The following is a 21,100-nucleotide window of genomic DNA, read 5'->3' as shown; positions in this document are numbered from 1 at the left end:
GTTACAGCGTCCTCAACATCAGGCTCCCTGCCTCCCTCTCACCTGGAAGCTGGAAGAGAGTTTCACAGAGCTGCTCCGTCTCCTCCTCAGACAGGTAGACAGGGAAGGTGGCGCAGTCCAGCAGCAGGTGGCAGGCGGCGGCAAAGGCCTCCCTGCAGTCCTCCTTGGAGCCCTCCAGGTGGATGACCACCTGGTCAACATCCCATTCTCCTCCTGTTTTTCTGCCAGGGCTACTGGGCAAGGATGATGGCGATTCTGAACTTTTTGTCTTGAATGGAGACCCACGTACGGTGAATAGGTCTGAAAGCATCTGCTTAAACTGGGGCACAGTGAGGGGCTTGGCCTCCCATGAGTTCTTCCTGCCCGCGTCGTCACCCACCGTGCTCTGGGGCCCGCCCTTTGCCCTCTGCCCTGAAGGCTCTTCAGACTTGCTTTCTTCCCCAGACGTGGTCAGTGGTACTGTAAAGATGTTCCTGCTGGCAAAGTTGGCAATCAGCTCCTGGATGCAAAGGAACGTCCTCTGCATGCTCCCACCCTTCTTCCAAATGTCATCTCTTTCAGGAGAAACTCGAGGGACCCTCAGGTGCTCAGAAAGCTCTGGGGATGAGGCACTGAGCCCGATTCCGCTGTCCTCAGATTTCAGTGGGGGAAAGGAAGCATCTTCATCCACCGGAACCACTGCCTTTGTTTCCACAGTGATTTCGCCTTTTACTGGACTCTGCAAAAGATGAAAAACACGTTGTATTGTGAGCATCACTTAAGACCACCTGTGGTGGTCAGTGAATCAAGTGTCAGACGAATCACACAAACGGTGAATGTGTTTCAAACCTCTTTTTCCAAAACATAACTCCCTGCAACAAGAGAGTCCCCTGTAAAAGTGTGTAATAAGAGGGCAGGTGAGGGCAGGGGAGGAGATGACAGCCCCAGGGGAGGAACCAGCACGCTCAGCAGGCCGGCCAGCCTTGGAGTCTACTTTGTCTTATTTATTGAGACTCTTCAGTGTTCAAAACAGTTGTTTAAAAATTGTTTCTAACTGGGCTGGGGATATAGCTCAGTTGGTAAAGTGTCTGCCTTGCATGCACAAGGCCCTGGGTTCAATCCCCAGCACCACCAAAAAAAAAAGAAAAATTATTTTGACAAATTTAAAAATACGAATAGGAAAATGAGTTAATGGCAAAATAAAGGCACAAAGAAATAAAGCAAAGAGGAAGCTGGCACAGAGCAGCTCCTCCAAAACACACACGCAGGTTGACAATCACTAATCTGAAATGCTCCAAAATCCAAACTCTATAAGCACTGACACAAAGCTGGAAATGCAAAACTTCAAATCTGATCTCACATGACGGGTCACAGTCAAAATGAAGGGGCACTAAAAATACTGTCTGAGGTGTATATACAACATAAAAGAATTCTATGTTCTGACTTGGGTCCCATCCCCATGATATCTCATTGTGTATATGCAAATATTACAAAATCTAAAACACATCTGGTTCCAAGCATTTTGGATAAGGATACTCAACCTGTCCATGTCACACATGAACACACACATACACTTCAAACATTAAACACTTTTCTCTTTTCCTATACTATTATTTAGACATTATAGTCAACGTGAAATTCCTTAGCATTTACCCCACTGTGCTTTCAGGAAGAATGAGACGGGGAATGTGGTTTTAGAAGTGTGTTGTTATTCATATCTGTAAACTAGAAATGATTAATGTTCTAGTTTGGATCTGGAATGTCCTCCCAAAGGCTCCTGTGTTAAACAACGAAGGCCTGATCCCCAGGTGGCAGTAGAATCTTCAGGAGATGGGAAAAAGCAGGTCACTGGGGCGGGCCACTGCAAGGGTCTAGCCTGTCTCCAGTCTGCCTGTCCGTCTCTCCTTCTCTGCTTCCTGGTTTCCATGGGGTGAGCAGCTCTTGTCCTTGCTCCCACCAGGATGCTCTGTCTCACCACAGGCTCAGACACAATGCAGCTAAGTGACTGTGGGCTGAAGACCGAGGACTGTGAGCCCCATGAGTCTCCTTCTCCAAGCTGGTTCGCTCAGTGGTTTTGTCAAGCAGACAGACACTTAAGCTTTGTACCTTGGATCTTATTTCAGGACGTTTTTTCTAACAGCTAGAACAGCCAGAGGAAAAAAGAACACTAAATTCTAAGTCTGTAATTAATCTATAATCTGAGACTGAATGTCTATTGATCACTCATTTGCCACCAAACCATAATCAATACCTGCGACACTTTCTCTGAACACCTCAATTTTTAGTCTGTTTGCACCCATCTACCGTTGCTCTGAACTGGTTTCAAATCTCCAAATAAAGAAGGAAATAAAAATAATTCAAAGAACATGGGTATCAAACATTTGAGATTATCACTGTTTGTCTTTTTGGAAGACATGTCAACATCTCTCACAGATTAAGAGGCTGTACGTGCTTTTCAATCACAACCTGTTGTCAAAAATTCATCCTTCAGAGACACTGGCACCTGAGCACAGTTGTGGAAGGAGGCTGCCTGTGAAATTGTTTTGAACAGAGAAAAACTAGAATGAACCCAAATGATCTATCAGGAGGAAGACAGTTTTTTTAAGTACTCATGTCCCCCAAATATTGTCTAAGTGAAAACCAAAGAAAGTCACAAGTGTGTGCCGTGGGTTGGACCGTGAACCTCAATCCTAGCCCTGAGTGCCCTGGAATGTGACCTTATTTGAAAACAGGGTCTTTGCAGATGATCAAGTGAGAATGGAGTGAGAATTAGGATAGGTGCTACTCCAACAGGACTTCGGTCCTCATAAAATGGGGAAATCTGGACACAGAGATAGATGCATTCAGGGAGAGTCCCATGAACATGAAGACTGATGTTTCAATGAACCAAGAACACCCAGGACTTCCAGCACTCCAGCAGAAACTGGGAAAGGCCTGCACAGTCTCCTTCTGTGGTGCACTCAGGAAAAGCCAACCCTGTGGACACCTTAATACTGCTCTCCAGCCTCCAGAACTGTGAAAAAATTTCTGTTGTTTAAACCACCCAGTCTTAGGAACTTTGTTACAGCAGCCCTACAAAGCAATCCATATGGTTGCTTGCCTTTATTTATTTTTAAAATTTTTTTTAGTTATACATGGATACAATATCTTCATTTTGTTTATTTTTATGTGGTGCTGAGGATCAAACCCAGTGCCTCACATGTGAGGCAAGTGCTCTGCCACTGAGCCACAACCCCAGCCCAAAAGCTTGCCTTTTAAGTAACCCAAATCACATACATCCACAGTTACCCATCCAAAGATCTGAAGCCGGCTACATGCAGGCACTGAGTGTAGCTGCGCAGTATTAGCTATATCTTGCCATTAACCACAGCTATGTAGCATGGGAGGGGTGAGATGAAGGGAGGTTAGTAACACTGAAACTTTCAAAGTGTTCACGTGTTTCACAAGCTTACTTGATGTGTTACCTGTACACCTTCTCATCCATAATCCTGCCCAGACCAACCCTCATTTCCTCCCACTTCCCGGACACGAGAGCCAACTCACTCCCCAGGCACCTACCGAGTTTCCACTTGTGGGCTCCGTATCTAGATAGGAAGGCGGCATCTGGACTTTGCTGAGCACCTTGAAACATGTCTTCAAGGCGTGCGTGAGCTCAGGTAAGCTTAAGGCTTCTACCTCCTCAGCAAGAGGCTGCACCAGGCAGCCGAGCACCTGAGGAAGGTACTGGGTCTGCACCTCTGAGTACAGCTCCTGTGGAATAAAAGCACCATTCATACACACGTTCCCAGTTTCCCACCCAGAAAAATAATGCACCTCAAAATGTCACTTTAGACAATTCTGGGTTCAAGAGCATAAACTTCACATTAATTCTCAAACCAGAAGACAAAATAATGCTTCCTTTTGCTCTAGACAAGTCAAGAATGTCTTTCTCTCCTGTCAAGTGGCTTTTTACAAGACCTAAGGAAAAAATAAAAAAATAAAATTGCCATGTGAATTTCTATATTTCTATATTAAGAAAGTTAATGTTCTTCAAAAAGATTGGCCAATTGCACAATTTTTTTTTTTTTTGTCCTGGATTGAACCCAGGGGTGCTTAACCACTAAGCCACATCCCCAGACCTTTTTATTTTTTATTTTGAGAAAAAAGTCTTGTTAAGTTACTGAGATGGCCTTGAACTTATGATCCTTTTGACTCAGCCTCCTGAGTTGCTGGGATTACAGGCATGAGCCACCAAGCTTGGCTCAAGTGCACAATTTTAACTAGGAAGTATAACTGCTTTCACACCTAAGTAACTGTAATATCAGTTCATCCCATCATCTGGTTTATATAACTTTAGTTTTGCCCACTTTCAACTGGCCAAATGTTATAATACCTTTCAAATGAGATATTCAAAATATAAAAGGACATAGCTCAGTAGTACAGCATGTGCTTAGCATGCATGAGGTCCTGGGTTTGATCTGCAGTACCCTCAAAAAAGGAAGAAAAGAAAAAAAAAAGAGAGATTACATCCAGACACACACTTCATAGCCAAACAAACATAAAGATCTGTGTGTGTGTGTGTGTATTTAGGTAAAGCTGCTTTTCAGTACTTTTAGGTTTATAAAATAGGCTCCCAGCACTAATAAGAGCATGAGCTGTCTGTCCACAGCAAGCACCTACCAAGGGAATAACATCCAGAAGGAACACGAGGAGGGTGCAGAGCTCCGAGACCGTGGGGGCAGGGCTGACGCCTTTTCCAATAGCGTTACTCTGCTTCACCGGTCTGTATTATTTAAAAGAAAGAAAATCAGATTCATCTTACATCCTACAGTAATTTCAAGCATCTTATGATTTATAGTAATGCATCCATTTCAAACCTAATGAAAGACAGCTTTGATAGTTCTAACACCTAAGCTATGGTGACCAACTCAGAGAAGGGTCAGCAAGTGCCCTGAATCTGTCTCCCAACTCGGTTCCTTTGGTTTGAACTCCACTGGTGCAAATGTGGGTGGTTCCATGACTGTATGGGATTCCACACCCAGCAGACCTCAGAGCTTTCAACGTGCACATCCAAGGCCCCCGACCCCAAACCAAAGGCAGGTTCTGAGGAAACAGGCCTGGGCCAGAGACCGTGCAGGCCATGAGACACCTCCTCCCTAGCGGACAGTCAGGAGCTCATCAGCAAGAGCTGCTTAGAATTCTTCCATGTCACAGAGAAGTGTAACTCCTAAACCCGAAGCTCTCCAAGTACTGCTGACATGGTGCCACGGGTGGGAACCAACCCACAGTCAGCTGCTTAGCTGATCCAAATTCAACACTTTTTATTCAGCAGGTAACTGGGTAAATGGTAAATGGTTAAAAAGTACCATCAACCTGGTGAATCCCTGAATTCCACAAATGTGGATCCAACCAACCACAGATGGAAAAAAAACCCAAACAAATATGCATCTATACTGAACAGGTACAATTTTTTTTCCTGTTTATTATTCTCTAAACAATGTAACCATTCACAATGACAACTTTTCACAGCACTGACATCATATGGAGCATTGTCAGGTCATCTAGAGATGATTTAGCATATACCGGAAGATGTGCATAGGCCATAAGCAACTACTGTATTTCATCTCAGAGACCAGAGCATCCAGACCTGGGCATCTGCAGGGGATCCTGGGAGCAATTCCCGAGGACACCGAGGGACGAATTGATATGTTGGTTCTCAAAACATAGTAACCTGGGATGCATCTAGCTGTCACAGTACTACTCGACCTGAGTTAGTGTGTTTTCTTGTAAAGCAAAGCTAGTTATCTTGGAGCTCACCCTAGAAGGAGAATTCCTGCAGAGAGCTGTAGCCTATGCTGCACCTCGGGGATTCTGCTTCTAGGGGTCTACTGGAAAGACAGTGTGCACCTACACAGACAGGGTGAACGTTCCCCACGGTACTACTCACACGACTAAGAGTGAAACTGGGCCACCAGCATGAGCTGCTACGGCGCCTCAGACACACAAACTGGATGAATGTGTTAAGATACAGCTGTAGAGTGCTAACCCCCAAAGAGCACCTTACAGGAGGGTGCGTACCACCTGGCATCACTCAGGTAGCGTGCAGCAGATGACACAGACTGTCACTCACGGACACACACTTGCTGTAACAGTACACACCAGCATCATGGGAAAGACACCAAGTGCAGGATGGGGACCAACCTGGGATGAAAGGAGGAAGCGCGGGCAGGTGGGCATCAGCTCTATCTGGGGAGCAACGTTTAAACAAGCATCTTGGGGTGGAGTTCAGTGGAAGGGCCTCCCAGCCAGGCAGGAGCCTGGGTTTAATCGCCAGTACCACAAATAAAACAAAACAAACAGCCCAGGGGCTGGTAGTATGGTAGAATGCCTGCCTAGCACTAAGGTCCTGGTACCACAGTACCATAGGCAAGTTTTTAAAAATTCAACAAAAAATAGCCGGGTTTGGTGAAGCACACCTGTAATCCCAGTGGCTTGGGACGGGAGGCAGGAGGATCACAAGTTCAAAGCCAGTCTCAGCAAAAGTGAGGTGCTAAGCAATGCAGTGAGACCCTGTCTCTAAATAAAATACAAAATAGGGCTGAGGATGTGGCACAGTGGGCTGAGTTCAATCCCTGGTACCCCTCCCCACCCAAAAATAGACTGGGATATGGATCAGGGGTACAGTACTCGCCTGGCATGAGCAAGACCCTGGGTTCTATCCTTTGGGATGAAGTTAAAATAAATAAATAGCCCCAGGTGACCAAAGCAAGCTTCAAGCTCAGTACCACCTGGCCTTGCTGTTGCCTGTGGGTCCAGTGACAAATGACTCAGGACAGGATAAGCCTATCTGGGCCTGGTGCTTGGGGAGGAGAAGAGCTTCACTGCAGCAGTTGGGAAGTCAGATGCCCAAGGCAGGCACTGCTGGGTTCTAGTTGTGGCTGCCACTGAGGAGTGGTTCAATGCCAGATGAGATTCTTCATGTCACTGGGATCTAGCTTTCTCATGTCAAAATCATGATGACAAAGTGCCTGTTTCTCTTGAGGATGCTCCAAAGCACTGAAGTGAGGCTATCTAGCCACCAGACATGCCTAGCACACTGTTTATGTGGAAAGCTTCTGTTACAGCTGGGCATGTGAATAGGGAGAGGTCCAAGCATCACAGCAAAGATTAAAAAAAAAAAAGAAAGAAAGTTCTACCACAGACCTCAAGGGACAAAACAAGAGTTGAAAAGACTGCATTCCTCCTCCTGAAAGGCAATGACCTGGGAGAGCTCCCTGGGGAGCCTGCTGTCCCTGCTTGTCCCAAGCACAATTCTGAGGTTATGCAATTCACCCACAGATTAAAAGTAACAGCAAAGATGATTACAGTAGCTTAAAACATTACTGCTTTTATCTGACCCGATACACACTCATTTCAATAAGAATTTAAAAAGAGTGAAGAGATCAAAAGCACTCCATCCAGTCCCCAAGACATAGAACTAAGCTGCGCTAAGGAGATTGGGCCAGCAAGAGAACAGTGCACAGAAAGCCGATTTGATGAATATAACCAGAAAATGCACCGCGAGTTTTCTTAAGTGAGATTTAGTAAATAAAGCAGCTTCAGAATTATGTGGCAAAGGTTATGTGAATCATCTTCTTGGGGACATTTTTAATCCTGTGAGAATCTTAAGTGAATTCTTCCCAATCCTGTTTTGGCTGAATGCTGAAGCTCAGGAGAGACCACCCGACTTCAGCTCTTATGAGCAGCCCAGAGCCGTGACACCTGCCTAGCTTCCTACATGTGCCACACCTGCTTACCTGAAGCATTCCTCAAAACACCTCATCATGTAATCCCACAGGAAGTCCGTGCTGAGGGAGGAGACGAGCAAGTTCACTGTCTTCACAATCTCAGAGGCATTTCTGTTCTCTTTGATTGTGCTGTAAAAGGAGGGGAGAAAGGGGACACACCTATGAAAAGCCCCAAGTTGCAGGAACACTGAATCTGCAAAGTTGTAATAGATTTCTCCATTTATGAGGTATTTCCACAGAGGCTGACAAATTCTAATCAAGATTAAAAATATTGTTGTTCAGGGGCTCAGTGGTAGGGTGCTTGCCCAGCAGTGTGAGACTGCAGGGGGAAAAGATGAGTTCTAACTGGGTGTGGTGGCACAAGAACAAGACACAGGGGTCACAGGTAACCACACACTCGAAGCCAAGGTGCCTGTTGTCCCCAAACTCCATCCCTCTGCCTCAGCATTCGGACTCTGCCCTTGGTGTCCTGCCTCAGTCCACCGGCCCACGTCTGGACTTCCTCCCCATCATCCTCCCTCTGCTCTTCTCCCTGTGCGGGACTTGCCATGTGCCACCCTGGATCAAGCTGCCTTTGTTGCACAATTTGCACATTTCATCAGTGAACACCATCTGCACACCCAGGCCAGGGAAGGGACCAAACTCCTTCTCATTATTCACTGGACTCAGTGGGGAACAATCAATTTGTGTTGACTGACTTAAGAGCATGGACTGTTGTCACAAGTGACCCAGCCTGCTCCATGTCCACTGTCTCTAGCATGTTACGACTTACAGTGAACTGCAGAGAAAAAGAAAATTTGGGTTCTGGGAGGGAGGAAGACATGTGAGGTTAGAGGCCATATCCATACCTTATCAGTAGATTTCCACTCTGAGTGTAGCTGAGCTTAAGGTCAGAGCCAAGGGCATCTCTACAGTAAGAATAAAAGGCTCTGATGACTTCGAGAAACAAACTCTCAACCACTTGAGGCCCTGTAATCAAAAGAAAATGGTCAGAGAAGGACTAAAAATCCTTTAAAAATCACATGCAAGGGGCTGGGGTTGTGGCTCAGTGGTAGAGCGCTTGCCTAGCACGTTCAAGGCACTGGGTTAGATCCTCAGCACCACATAAAAATAAATAAATATAATGAAGGTATTGTGTCCAATGACAACTAAAAAAAAATTTAAAAAATCATATGCAACACACATAAAACATAGAGTAACCCTATATATGGGCCTTTAACTCCAGATCACACAGCAACATAACTTAAGGGGTGAGAATGACAACTTTGACTAGGGGATGACATTGATGAAAAAAGCCAGCACCTCTGTCGAGCTTGCTTTGTGGGGACTCTGCTGTTGGCATTTCACATGAAGACCTTCCTGAATCCTCACCACTGCCACACACACAGTGCTCTACTGTTGTTCCCGAGGACACCTAAGGTGACTGGGGCACAGAGAGCCTAGGCAAGTTGCCCAAGCCAGCTTCTGCTAGGTGCAGGCCAGCTGCCCGTGACATGTTCCAAGAGTGCACAAACAGCATGGCCAGACGTGTTACTCAACAGAAATAACCGCCAAGGAGGGCCACTTCCCTATCCTCAGTTCTTCCCTATCTTCTATCATGAGCCAAAATAATGCAAAAGAAATAACCCCAGTCCTGAAAAGCCTATAAAGATCCACAAAAGAACTGCACTAGCTGGGCGTGATAGTGCACACCTGTGATCCCAGTGACTCAGGAGGCAGAGGCAGGAGGATCCCAAGTTCAAGGTTAGCCTTGGAAACTTAGTGATACTGTCTCAAAACAAAAAATAACCAGGGCTGGGAACATAGCTCAGTGGCCTAGCAGTAGCTGCACGTCAAACAGCTTTCTGCCAGTCAGGCAGTACATTGGACAGGACATTCTGCTACAGCAGCCATCGGGTAGGCAGCTGGGGGATTAACACCTCCCCACATATTCAGAGGGATGGACACATGTCAATTCATAGAATATGAAAGTCTGTCAACACCACTGTACAAAAAGCAATTAGTAGATTGATCTAATCTCCCCTACCCTGGTTTTGTGGCACTGGGGGTTGTAGACACTAAGCACACCCTACCACTGAGCTGTAACAAAGTCAAAAGATGTGCCTCTGAGAAAACTATCTCCAAGATAAACCTTGTATATATCTTATCTTTGGCGTAAGAATGCCAAATGTCTCTTACAAAACAAAGGCGATTTGTCATTCCTGCTCTTGGAGGAGGAGGTCAGATATGGCTAAAAGCCCAGGTGCTGAGAGGACAGAGAGACTGGAAGGCTGTGCTGTGCCTTCCAGCTCCATAACATCTCCTTCCTCACCCCCTGTGAACGCTGTCCCTCAGACAACCAAGTCATCAGGCCAGCAAATTAGTGGCTGTTATGACTGGACATCGGTCCCCTTCCAGAAAATACGACCTGGAGATCCAGAGAGTAGCAGCAACAGTTACTTGGCTCACAAGGCGCATGGCTTGGACATAAAACACACAGCTCCAAAACGCTGAGCTACTTGAGTACTTGCCCAAGCCCCCAGCACATCAACACAACCGGCTTCAGTTTTAGTCTAAACTTGTGGCTTTGGAGAGTGCAGTTATTCCACAGTCACAGAGGAAGGTTGGCAGGGGAGGGAGAGTAACAGGAATCTGAGCAGTGCACAGACAGCAGAGGTAGTGCGTAAAGGGCAGAGCTGGGAAGAACAGACCACCTCACGCTTGGGTTTGGTTGACAGTGGCTGGAGCCACAGTGGAGGCAAAGTTCCTTTTGTGGCACAGGAAGCATCTCAGGGATGGCTGGTCCCAGTGTACCCAGGCCAGCAGCAGGGTCTGATCAGGAGAGCTTGGGCCTCTGGGAAGCCTTGGACAAGCAGCTCAACTGGCTCAACCTCAGGCTCTCCCTATGCAAAATGGGTATCACGAGAGAACCCCCCTTCTTAGGAGGTACGGAGATGTGTTAAAACCCACCATGTCCCACCATGGCATTCATAGAGGACACTATAAAATCCTATAAAAACTGCTCAATTTAAGTGTTTATAGGTGTCCCATATACAAGATGGATTACAGGACACAATGGATTAAACGATATATGCAACGGGGCAGAGCGGCACCCAACTGTGATCCCAACTATTTGGGAGACTGAGGCAGTCTCAGAATTGAAAGTTGGAAGCCACCTAGGCAACTTATCAATGCTCTGTCTCAAAATAAAAAATTAAAAAGCACTAGGGATGTAGCTTAGTGGTAGAGTGCCCCTGGATTCAATCCCCAGTGTGGCAGGAAAAAACAATGTGTGCAAATCACCTGGCACAAAATAATTGCTCAAAAATTGTCAGCTACCGTCATTATTTAAAATAAACAAAACAAGGCAGGAGTGCTGGCTCATGCCTGTAATCCCAGCCACTGGGGAGGCTGAGGGGGGAGGACTGAAAGTGAGGCCAGTGTGGGCAAGTCATCAAAAACAGTACAGACACTCCAGGACCTCAGGGTGCCCTCCATCCATCTGGGTAAGGAGCCTCCAACCTCTCTTGTGCACCCACAGAGCCTGACACGGCCCTTGCCACACAGCAGAGGCTTTGTAACAGACTCAACGAATAAAGGAAGGGCCTCCCTCCTGAGACCAGAGAGATAAGCACCACCAGAATGTCCTGGCTCCTGTTCTCTGCAAGCAGGGGGCAGGGGCAGGCACCTGCAGGACACTGTGGGGCTGGCAGTGCGACGAGAAGAGGAAGAGCTTCCCTGTCCCGGGCTCAAGTGACCAGTCAGATCGGACAGTGAATGGATACTGCAGAGAATGTTTTGAAAAGGCCAGAGAGAGGGCATCTCCGCCGATGCTCACAGGGCTGCGGAGAGTAGGAGGAGGTCCTCAGGGAGCCCAGCCTGGTTCGACCGCCATCATTTCAGGGTAAAATGCTTTCATTTCACTCAGTGATGTGTTCATGGTCACAAAGCAGAAATACAAGGCAGGTGCTCCCCTACTTAGCTGAAAGTAAAGCCCAAGTACTCCGGAGCAGGACCCTGAGACAAAATGTTCCTCAGGAGCAAATCTCTACAGGCTCCAGTGGCACAGGCGCCTGCACACACAGGAGCCGTAAGAAAAACAGTCCAACCACTGGCAAGACCTCCAGGCAGCCTGGGGGAGAGAACCAAACCTCCCGGCTTCCAGATTCCAAAGACTAGAGTATCGTCAAAACAACACAGTGATCGTCCTCGTCCTCACTGTATTTTAATTCTCTGAAAACAGGTGGTCCACATGTTACCAACGTTACCTATTTCTGGCTTGTCAAGCAGACTGACGAGGATGCGGAAGGGCTTCAGGTAGGCGTGGTGACGGTCCTCCGTGTCAGCGTCTAAAAACTTCTGATGCAGTATCTCAGCCAGACTCTGTTTAAAAGCCACACACTAGGACATTGCGTATGGTTAAGCACGACATTCGGTTGTCCTAACTGCTAAACACTGGGAGAGAGAACCCTTCCCCGGCATATAGACACACCATGGTCCTCCCAGCCCCGTGGCAAGGGCCACCGTGAAGTCTCACAGAGAAACCCGCGACAGAGTCCTGATGAGGAATGCCCCAAAAGGGGTCAGCTTTCCAGAAATGTCCTTTACCTCAACTAAGAGATCCTTGGAATATTTTTCAAAAAAATAAGAAGACTGGTCTTCGTAAGAAGAGATTTTAGATTCCGGCACAATGGTGTTTCCCTTAATGTCTGAACCTATAAAAGAACACACATCACAAACAGTAAAGAGACCTATGCTTTTATAGGACTTCAGTGGACAAAAGTCCCAGACACTGATATCTTTAAAAACAGAACTCCTCCAATAGAACTCCCAAATCAGATCAAGCCACATCATTTCCCCCAGTGCTGGGGATGGAACCCAGGGCCTCCTGCGTGCGAGACGTGAGCTCCACTCTGAGCAACACCCAGCTCCACACCTCCTGACAGTGGGGTGACTGAGCATCAGGCAGGCAGATTCCATCTCCGTTTGTCCCAGGGATCCACCCTGCCGGGGACAAGTGTAACTGCAAGTATGTGCCAGAAGGAGGACTGCTTTCTAAACCTGCCTCCACTTGTCCAGCACCCCGTGAGGTGCTGGCATTTCTGTGGATGCACTATACACCCTCATTCTGAGGCATGGCAGTCCACGAGGTCCTCAGGCCAAGGACAAGCACTGTCCTCACAAGATGATTAAGAATCTGGGGCTCCTGGGACACAGCTGGGGATGGTCTGGAGTCCTCACTATCCATGGAATATGCATTTAACAGAGGAGCCTTCCGCTACACATCCTGAAAGAGCCCTGGCCATCATGAGTCCTTAGTAAGCTTCTTGCAACATCTGTTGGAGGTTATGTACCTAGGGAGGTAAAGGGAAGAGCAACCCAGAGGACTTCCTGACTTGGGTGTGATAAGGTCATGCACTAATGGTGAACAAAAGCAATGGTGCTCAGTCACAATGGCTTCTCGAATTACCTTTCCTTAGGGACATGAAGAAGGGACTCTATGAAGTTCATAGAAGGGCTACCTTCAGTCCTCTGATCTCCTGGGCTCTGTGCCTGGGAAGCTTTCTGACCAATAGTCCCGGGCACTTTGCCTAAGAGTCCACAGACCGCCTAGGGACACACATGCTCCTACACAGAAACTCAGCCCAGTGGCTTTGTGCGCTCCAAAGTTACCAACGCCTCCCCAGGCGTCCCATTTACGAGACCTTCTCTGTTATTTACACATATTCCAGTATTTGTGGGCTTTCTCCATATACACCCTCATTCTGTGACACTTTTCTTTAGAATAGGCTGCTAATTCAGTGAGATTCAGCTACAATTTTTTTTGTGTGTGGTATTTCAAGCTCTTGAAATGGAAAATGGAATTCACTTGGCATTTTGAAAATCCCACTAATTTCCCTTTTTTTAAAAAAAAAAGCTGCAAAGAACCCAAGCTGTGTGTGGGAAGCAGCCCTTGACTGACCAGTGCTATACTTAGTGTGGCATCTTGGCATCTTTCCTCACTCTGACTCAGAAACATCACCAAGACTGAAACTCATCCCCAAGTCTGTGCTAGGAGGTTCTGTGCCCCCTGACTCTGAATACTGCGTACCCAGCAGCCAGGCATAGAGTCTTCTGTTGAGAGACATGTCCCTTCTCAGCAGGGTCTGGGTGGCGGCTGAGAGAATGTGCACGATGTCCCATCTGAGCAGGGGAATGGCTCTCTCGTTGGAATCCTGTTAGAAGGACAGAGAAGACCTTACTGCAAGGGACTGACACAGCAACCGCTGGCTCTGACACGCAGCCCTTCCTTCACCACCCACCCCAAGGGCAGTTCTCAAAAGAGGTGGATATTTCCACGTCACCCTTGGAAAGAAGCTAATTGATAATTGCTATGGAAACACCATCCTACAAAAACAAACAAAGGCCTTTAATTGGCAGAAAGCAAACAGTGATGATGCAGGGGCCCCGAGCTCTGCTCTCACTAGACAATGCTTGAGCCTTATGCCCAACTCCTGTGCCTGCGAAGTGGCAGGGACTTGTCCAGAAGGACCCACACGACTTACCAGACAGGAATAAAATGGGAAGAAGAAGAGAACAATCTCCAGATTATTTCTCTGTACAAGAACATTAGAGTCCAACAAGGATGCACATAGTGATTTCACCTATAAATGATAAATGACACAGTTTGTTCCAACGACATGTGACATCCTTTGCAGGCTGTCCTTTATAGTCATAAAAATGAAGTAACCCTTTGACGACACCGCATTAGAGCATGCAGAATAGAACAAGCTGTAGGTCAGGACGGTAGGGGCTGGATATCTAGGGGGTAGGGGTTAAGTGACATGGGGAAGATGCCCAGCGCGGACCACGCCTGCTCCACGAGGGCTGCAGGGACATCAACCAGATGGTCAGCTCTGAGATCTCAAACTCTGTGATCCCAGAGAGGATCCGACAGGAACCTTGCACTAAATGAAAACTCAGAAGACATGATCCAGTGGATTCCAGATAATCAATACCTACTTCAAGTGTCATTTCTGAATACAGACAGCGATAATACACCTGCGTCAGAGCTAAAAGCCAAAGACAATGTATCGTGAAAAGCCATGAGGGTCCAGAAGAGGAGGAGGAAAGCCCTTTCCACTGGGGAGAACTGGAAGCTAGGCTCCAAGGACAGGAAGCAGCCACACTGAGTTCTGTGCGGAGGAAGGGTGAGAGGAAGTTGCGAGTCACGAGGAGGGAGCTGGCCGGGCAAACAGCCTCACGACCAGGCCCCGTGGGCAGCCCTGCGGAGGGCAGAGGGCCTGAGGGGAGCAGGTGAGTGGCAACTGGGAGCCGACTCAGAAAATTCGAGTTGGACCTTCTCTGTAAGCAAGAGGAAGTCAGACATCTTAACGGCATAGGACAGATATTAACAAAACCATGTTTTAGTAAAGCAAAACTCTTGGCAACTGACGAGGACAGGATGAGTAGAAATCAGTTAGAAAATTACATTTTGATGGTAGAGCAAAACCTGAGCAGCCAAAGCAGAGCCATGAAAATGGAGAGAAAGAAACACTGACAGGGCAGGAAGGAAGGAGGCTTAGGATGTGTCTCCCACATTCCAGCCACCAGGCAAGGTGATTTTCATCCACTTCGTCAACAGAAATACCCTGTGAGGGAGCACTACCATCCACAGAGGAACAAGCTCACAGGAACAAAAGGGAAATGAACCAAACAGACACTTTTCAGAAGGAGAAATACAAATGGCCGAGAAATACATGAAAAAATGTTCAACACATCAGAAGTTAGGGAAATGCACATCAAAACTACACCATGATTTCACCTCACACAAGTCAGAATGGCAGTCATCCAGAATGCAAATAATAAATGCTGGAGAGGATGTGGAGAAAAAGGAACTTTTATACCATGGTAGGATTGTAAATTAGTACAACCACCACGGAAATCTGCATGGAGGTTCCTCAAAAGACTAGGCAGGGAACCCATGCCCATAGGACCCAGCTATACCACTCCTCAGAACTTATCCTAGAGAATTACCGTCAGCACATCACAGCAACGCAGGAGTACCCACGCCGAGGGCAGCACAACAGCCAGACTATGTGACCAGTCAGGTGTCCATCATCGGATGAATGGATAAAGAAAACGTGGTATATGTACACAATGGAGTTTTATTCAGCCACGTCGAAAAATAAAATTATGTCATTTGCAGGAAAATGGATGGAACTAGAGACCATTATGTGAAGTGAAATGAGCCAAACTCAGAAGTCAAGGGTCGTGTTTTCTCTGATGTGAAAGCTAGAGAGGAAAAGAAAAAACCGTGGAGGAGGCAGGGATCTCATTAAAATCAAAGAGAGATCAGTGGAGGAGAGGGACTGGGGGAGGAGGCCAGGAAGGAGGAGGGAAAGTGCTGGGGAGTGATATGTCAAATTATACTGTTAACTGTGTGCATGTACAAATAAGTAACAGAAGCCCCCTCATTATGTACAAATATTAATGCATCAATAAAAAATGTGAAAAGAGGAAAAAAGAAAAAAGAGAGGAATGTGCTCAGAGACTAAGTCATTCTTGCAAACCTGTGGATTCTATTTGCCTGTTAAGTTCAAAGTGCGGGTCCACCACCAGGTGGCGACAGACAGCAAGCCATTCACAGGAGGTGGGTGGGGAAGAGCGATTCCCTAGGTTACTGAGAAGGGATGCTGCTGTCTCCACGGAAGAGAGCTTCCTTGGAGGGCCAGGAGGTGGACACCTGGAGAACCCCAGTGGTTTAGGCTGGAGAGCAGCCAAACGAAGGAACAGTGCCAAGAGCTGCAGGGACAGCAGCAGGAGGAGGGGGAGTGTCAGCCTAAAAGGTGGTTGGTGTGCCACAGTAAAGGACAGGGAGGAATCAAGATGGAAGCCACAGCAGCCTCCCTGCAGAGGTTTTCTGAGCCTCTGAGCACGGCAACCCGCTGTTGCTGAGAGGCCACGGGAAACTCCTAGGGTGTAAACATCACCTATGCGAATGCATAAACCTTAATGCATGAGTTTAAAAAAGGGAATCCACCACTGTCCTTGACCCACAGCGCCACAGTGCCGCCCCTCGTCTTGCGGATCAGCTCATCTCACACCCCTGAACCTTGGGATGCTCTACTTCTCTCAAGGCTTCCTGACGTCCCTTCGCAGCCTCAGGACAAGCTACACACAAGAGCCATGCCCACACACCCCCCTGGAGAAGCAAAGCACCCACCGTGAGCTGGTAGTCGGTCCCCAGCATGTACTTCTGCTCCTTGCCGGGCAAGTCCCTGTTGATGTGGCTCACCACGAAGAGCGAGGCGGGAAGACGGATGGAGGGGCTCACCAGAACACTCCCCCATAGGGCAGCATAGAACACCTCCCTGCCCACCACCAGGGACAGTCTCTGGAGCAGGGCATCTGTCCTGGGGGTGAGAGATGAAGGCCGTGAGGTCTGTCCCACTGTCCCCACCGCACGGTGCACAGCTCCATGAGCAGACTCACCCTGGCTGGGGAATCGCCACTGTTCTCAGCGTCCTGAGCGGTGGCCATCTCTTGCCCTTCCTTGTTTGTCCACCCAGCCATGGTGAATCTAAATTTGCTAAAACAAACACATCACCGAGAGGAGCAGCTTCCTGGCCAACAGGAAACATCTGGCTGGGTCGTGTCAAGGTGGCACAGAGACCGTCTCCAACACGCCTTGCCATGGATACAGAGAAGAAAGGTGGCTCCATCAGCAGAAAGGGCACCAGCAGATCAGCCACTTGATGAAAAGCACAGGAGTCATTTGTGTGTCAGCAAACTAAAGCTGCTGGGACCGACAGAAGACTCGGCAACGTTCAGATGGCCCCAACCTGGGCACAGCCAGAAACGTGCCAGGTGACATTTGACTTCAGAATACTGGGACAAAACTGGTCAGCTTTCTGCTAGCCTGCAAACCCCTTGTGCCTGGAGTGGTGTCTTCTTTCACCCTGCCCATAGCGCCTCCTCACGCTGACTGCGCTCTCAGAAGCTCCTGTGCTGGGGCCTGACAGTTACTGGACTCCTATCTTTACCTAGGCCCCCCATGACCCAAAGTCAGCATCTCCTCCTGAGAAGCTCATCAGCAGATCAGGGCCTGTTTTCCATCGACCACAGCCAACCCCATTCCGCTGGATGGCAAGGTAACCTCCCTGTCAGCACCAAAAACAACCTGGAGGCTGGTGACAGCATCTGTCAGTGACCCAGCAAAGGCAAATTCCCATGCAGAGGTTTCGCATGATGATCTGACTCATGATCTGCAAGGATTACACTTGTCACATGCTTCCTACTCACAAGGGAGACGGGAAGACATGGCAATATTGGCCCAGTATGATCGAGAAGCTCTCTTTCCAGAGTCAACCCTTCTGCTGTGAGGCTTCCTGGCTATGGGACCGAGGACAAGTTCACCTCCTGTGCATGTCCATACTAAGTGATGAGACAGAGCAGAAGCCGCTGCCTCATGGAGATGGGAGAGTCCCCGTGTGAAAACTCAGTGCAGGAGAACAGGGCCAGCTTAGGCTGCACCACCTGCTGTGACCACCAGCTCTGCTATCTGCTGAGGGGTGACACACAACAGACGCAGGGGAAACCATCAGATGAATGCCACTCCTGACTCATGATGACACCAACGACCTGCAGCTCACTTTTCAACCATCAGTTCAGAGTATATAAAAATATTTCATACAAAGACTACACCCTTTATATATTAAAAATGGATCTTGTTCTCCTCAAAATGAGTCTGCATCTTTTTGTCTCATAAATTATTTGTAGGAAATGATCCACAATATCATCTTAGAAAAACAAAAGTGAGGTGTAAGTGGACAGCCAAAGGTTTAGGAAAAGTACACAGAACAGTTTCACGGCTGAAGTCATTGACTGGTCATCTATTAAAGGGTGAACAAACAAATAAAGGTTAGCTTTGCCAAGGTCAGAAAAAAATCACAGCAAAAACTCTAATGCTGGGCAGAAGTCCCACTTGGCGGCTGTAATTATGTCAAGGTGGCGAGATGGGTCAACAGTGCCCTGGACAGGCCTGCTGGGCAGCCTCTGTGTGGAGCAGACAGGATGGTCCTGTCTGCTTATTTGGAGACTCCACAGCAGCAGATTAATCAGGAAGCCCCTGGAGCACGTGTCTCCGGGATCCCTTCATGACAAGACCGATACCCCCACTGTGTATTGCCACATGCACAGCCCCTTGGCCTAGAACAGAGCATGCCCAAAGTACGTTCCACACAACACTAGCCACTAGAGGCCCTCTACAGAGAAGGGTTTCCACAATCAAAAAGCCTGGGAAAGGCTAGGGCTGGGGCTCAGCGGTGGCACACTTGGCTGACATGTGTGAGGCACTGGGTTTGATTCTCAGCAAAACATAAAATAAATAAAGGTCTATCAACAACTATAAAAAATAAATAAATAAAAATAAAATTTAAAAAAGCCTGGGAAATGCTGTGTGTGTCATTCCTTTTCCAATACTCAGGGTACACTGGCTAGATTTCTGCATTAAAGAAATGTAACTTTATTCCTTAAGTTTTACTTTATTCTAAAAAAAGTTAAAAGGTACTAACAATTTAATCACAATGGAGGAAAAAGCAATTACAACATGTTTTCACTATGGAAGCAAAATAACTGAGGTTAAAAACCAAGCAACTCTCTGCTGAACTAGAGTCCCTCTGCTCATCTTGACTGCTAAATTACAAAATGAGCACATAGCCTAGAAACCAAAACCAATGTTTTAATTCAAAACCAGCCACTAACTCTAACAACCCAACACCCAGCCCTACGATTCCACCTTCCCATTTACGCTGGCTGCTGCCGTCCTGTGCCTCCTGCAGACACAGCCCACTCAAGTGACAACGACCTCTGCTCAACGTGAAGTGGGTGAGTGGCCTAGGAATGGCATTTTGCACCTTTGGCTCTGCAGCCGCTCGTCCATCTGACAGTCACAGACTGCACAGCTTCCATGTGGTCATCTGCCACTTAACGGGCAGCTTAGTGACAACAGTGTCCTACATCGTGAACCACACGGGTCAGACACAGGGCTGAGGGTGGGTGAGAATGAAGCCCAGAACCAGCCACGCTCACCGTCACAGCGCTGGGACCCGACCAGAAGAAATGCTCAGTCATTTAAACCAGGTTTCTCAGCTGGCACAGCGACCCAGGAGGATGGCTGATCCCAGGGTCTGAGACCATCCTGGGCAACACAGTGAGATCCTATCTCAAAAAAGGGAATAAACAAGTCAGGGCTTCTCTGAATACCCAGTTGCTGTGGGGCAGCTGTGTGCACAGCGGTGTTCAGCACCCCTGGCCTCCACCCGCGGGTGACAGAAACATCTCCAGATACTGCCAAACAGCAAAACAGCTCGCAGCTACTCTACGGGCACTTTAAAAAAGGGTTTCTGGCCAGGTGTAGGCAGTTTGCAGGCTTCTAAAGGTGAGAAAGCAGGGAGAATCAGGCTTCCTAACACCAGCCAAGGTTTCCATCCCCATGGTTCTCTAAAAAGTGCAAACCAGGAACAGTCTCCACCTGCAGGACACTTATGGGTGGCCCCGCCCTCCCAGCCCCAACCTAACTTGTCCTTTGTCTACCAGCATGCACTTTTGACCCCTTGCACCCACCCACCTTTCCCGGCTGCACACAATGGCTGCTGGGTGTTCCACTCAGTTCCTAAGCACTTTAGGAAATGTGGGCAAACTGCCTCAGGCTAAAAGGAGACTGTGCAGTGCCCGCCCTGTTCACGGTGCCTGTGTACTCCCACGCACCAGAACCTTTGACCAGCGCCTGCCTTGGAAAGCTGATAACTAATAATTCCTGGGTGCAACAGACCCTGGGGCTTGGTGTTCTATGACAGTTAAGTCTATTCAATGATTCATGCAGCTACTCTGCTCTTGGTTCAATGTCAGGAAATATCACTGCAAAGCAACTTTAACCACTGTTCAAGTGCACCTCATTTATTAATTAAGAGAACAAGGAAAAACACTCTATTTACATATAGTTACAGTCTGGATCCAGAATGTCCCCAAAGGCTCATGTGTTCAAAGTTTGGACCCCAAGGTGGCAATGTGTGGGGCTTTGGGGTGGTGACTGGATCATGAGGGTGCTGACCTCATCTGTGGACTAATTCACCAATGGATTCACAACTTGGGGCATTATCTGGAGGTGATGGAAACTGCAGGAGGTAAAGGGCACACCTAGTCCCTGGCCTCTTCCTTTCTCTCTCTCTCACTCTCTTTCCCTCTGCTTCCTGGCAGTCGCAAGAGAGAAGCTCTACTCTACCATATATACCCTCTCTGCCAGGAAGCTCTGCCTCATCACAAGCCCATGGTAATGGAGCCATTCATCTTTCTTCCTTTAAGTTGATTTCTGTCAGGTATTCTGTCACAACAAC

The 21,100-nt window shown here is 47.8% G+C and overlaps 1 protein-coding gene across 5 annotated transcripts in view; it reads right to left on the bottom strand.

Moving 5' to 3' along the window:
• Positions 1-21,100, bottom strand: part of Dop1b (DOP1 leucine zipper like protein B) — a 104,965-nt gene that overhangs the window by 53,701 nt on the left and 30,164 nt on the right. For all 5 annotated transcript variants that reach the window (XR_006850616.2, XM_058577234.1, XM_058577235.1 and 2 more), the window contains exons 5-14: positions 16,930-17,119; positions 14,270-14,368; positions 13,816-13,939; positions 12,333-12,439; positions 11,993-12,107; positions 8,594-8,714; positions 7,755-7,874; positions 4,639-4,741; positions 3,538-3,729; positions 43-718 (exon numbers count right to left, since the gene is read on the bottom strand). Coding sequence is in view for 4 of the 5 variants with exons in the window: in XM_058577234.1 (XP_058433217.1) it covers positions 43-718; positions 3,538-3,729; positions 4,639-4,741; positions 7,755-7,874; positions 8,594-8,714; positions 11,993-12,107; positions 12,333-12,439; positions 13,816-13,939; positions 14,270-14,368; positions 16,930-17,119 (1,847 nt within the window). In the remaining variant the exon portion in view is untranslated. The remainder of the gene's footprint in view (positions 1-42; positions 719-3,537; positions 3,730-4,638; positions 4,742-7,754; positions 7,875-8,593; positions 8,715-11,992; positions 12,108-12,332; positions 12,440-13,815; positions 13,940-14,269; positions 14,369-16,929; positions 17,120-21,100) is intronic.

Source organism: Marmota monax, unplaced genomic scaffold (assembly GCF_021218885.2).
Source record: "Marmota monax isolate L192 unplaced genomic scaffold, Marmota_monax_Labrador192_F-V1.1 WCK01_AAM20220418_F8-fsc00125, whole genome shotgun sequence".
Classification (NCBI taxonomy): domain Eukaryota; kingdom Metazoa; phylum Chordata; class Mammalia; order Rodentia; family Sciuridae; genus Marmota; species Marmota monax.
The sequence above is the reverse complement of the archived record's forward strand: the minus strand, read 5'-3'. Positions and strand labels throughout refer to the sequence as shown.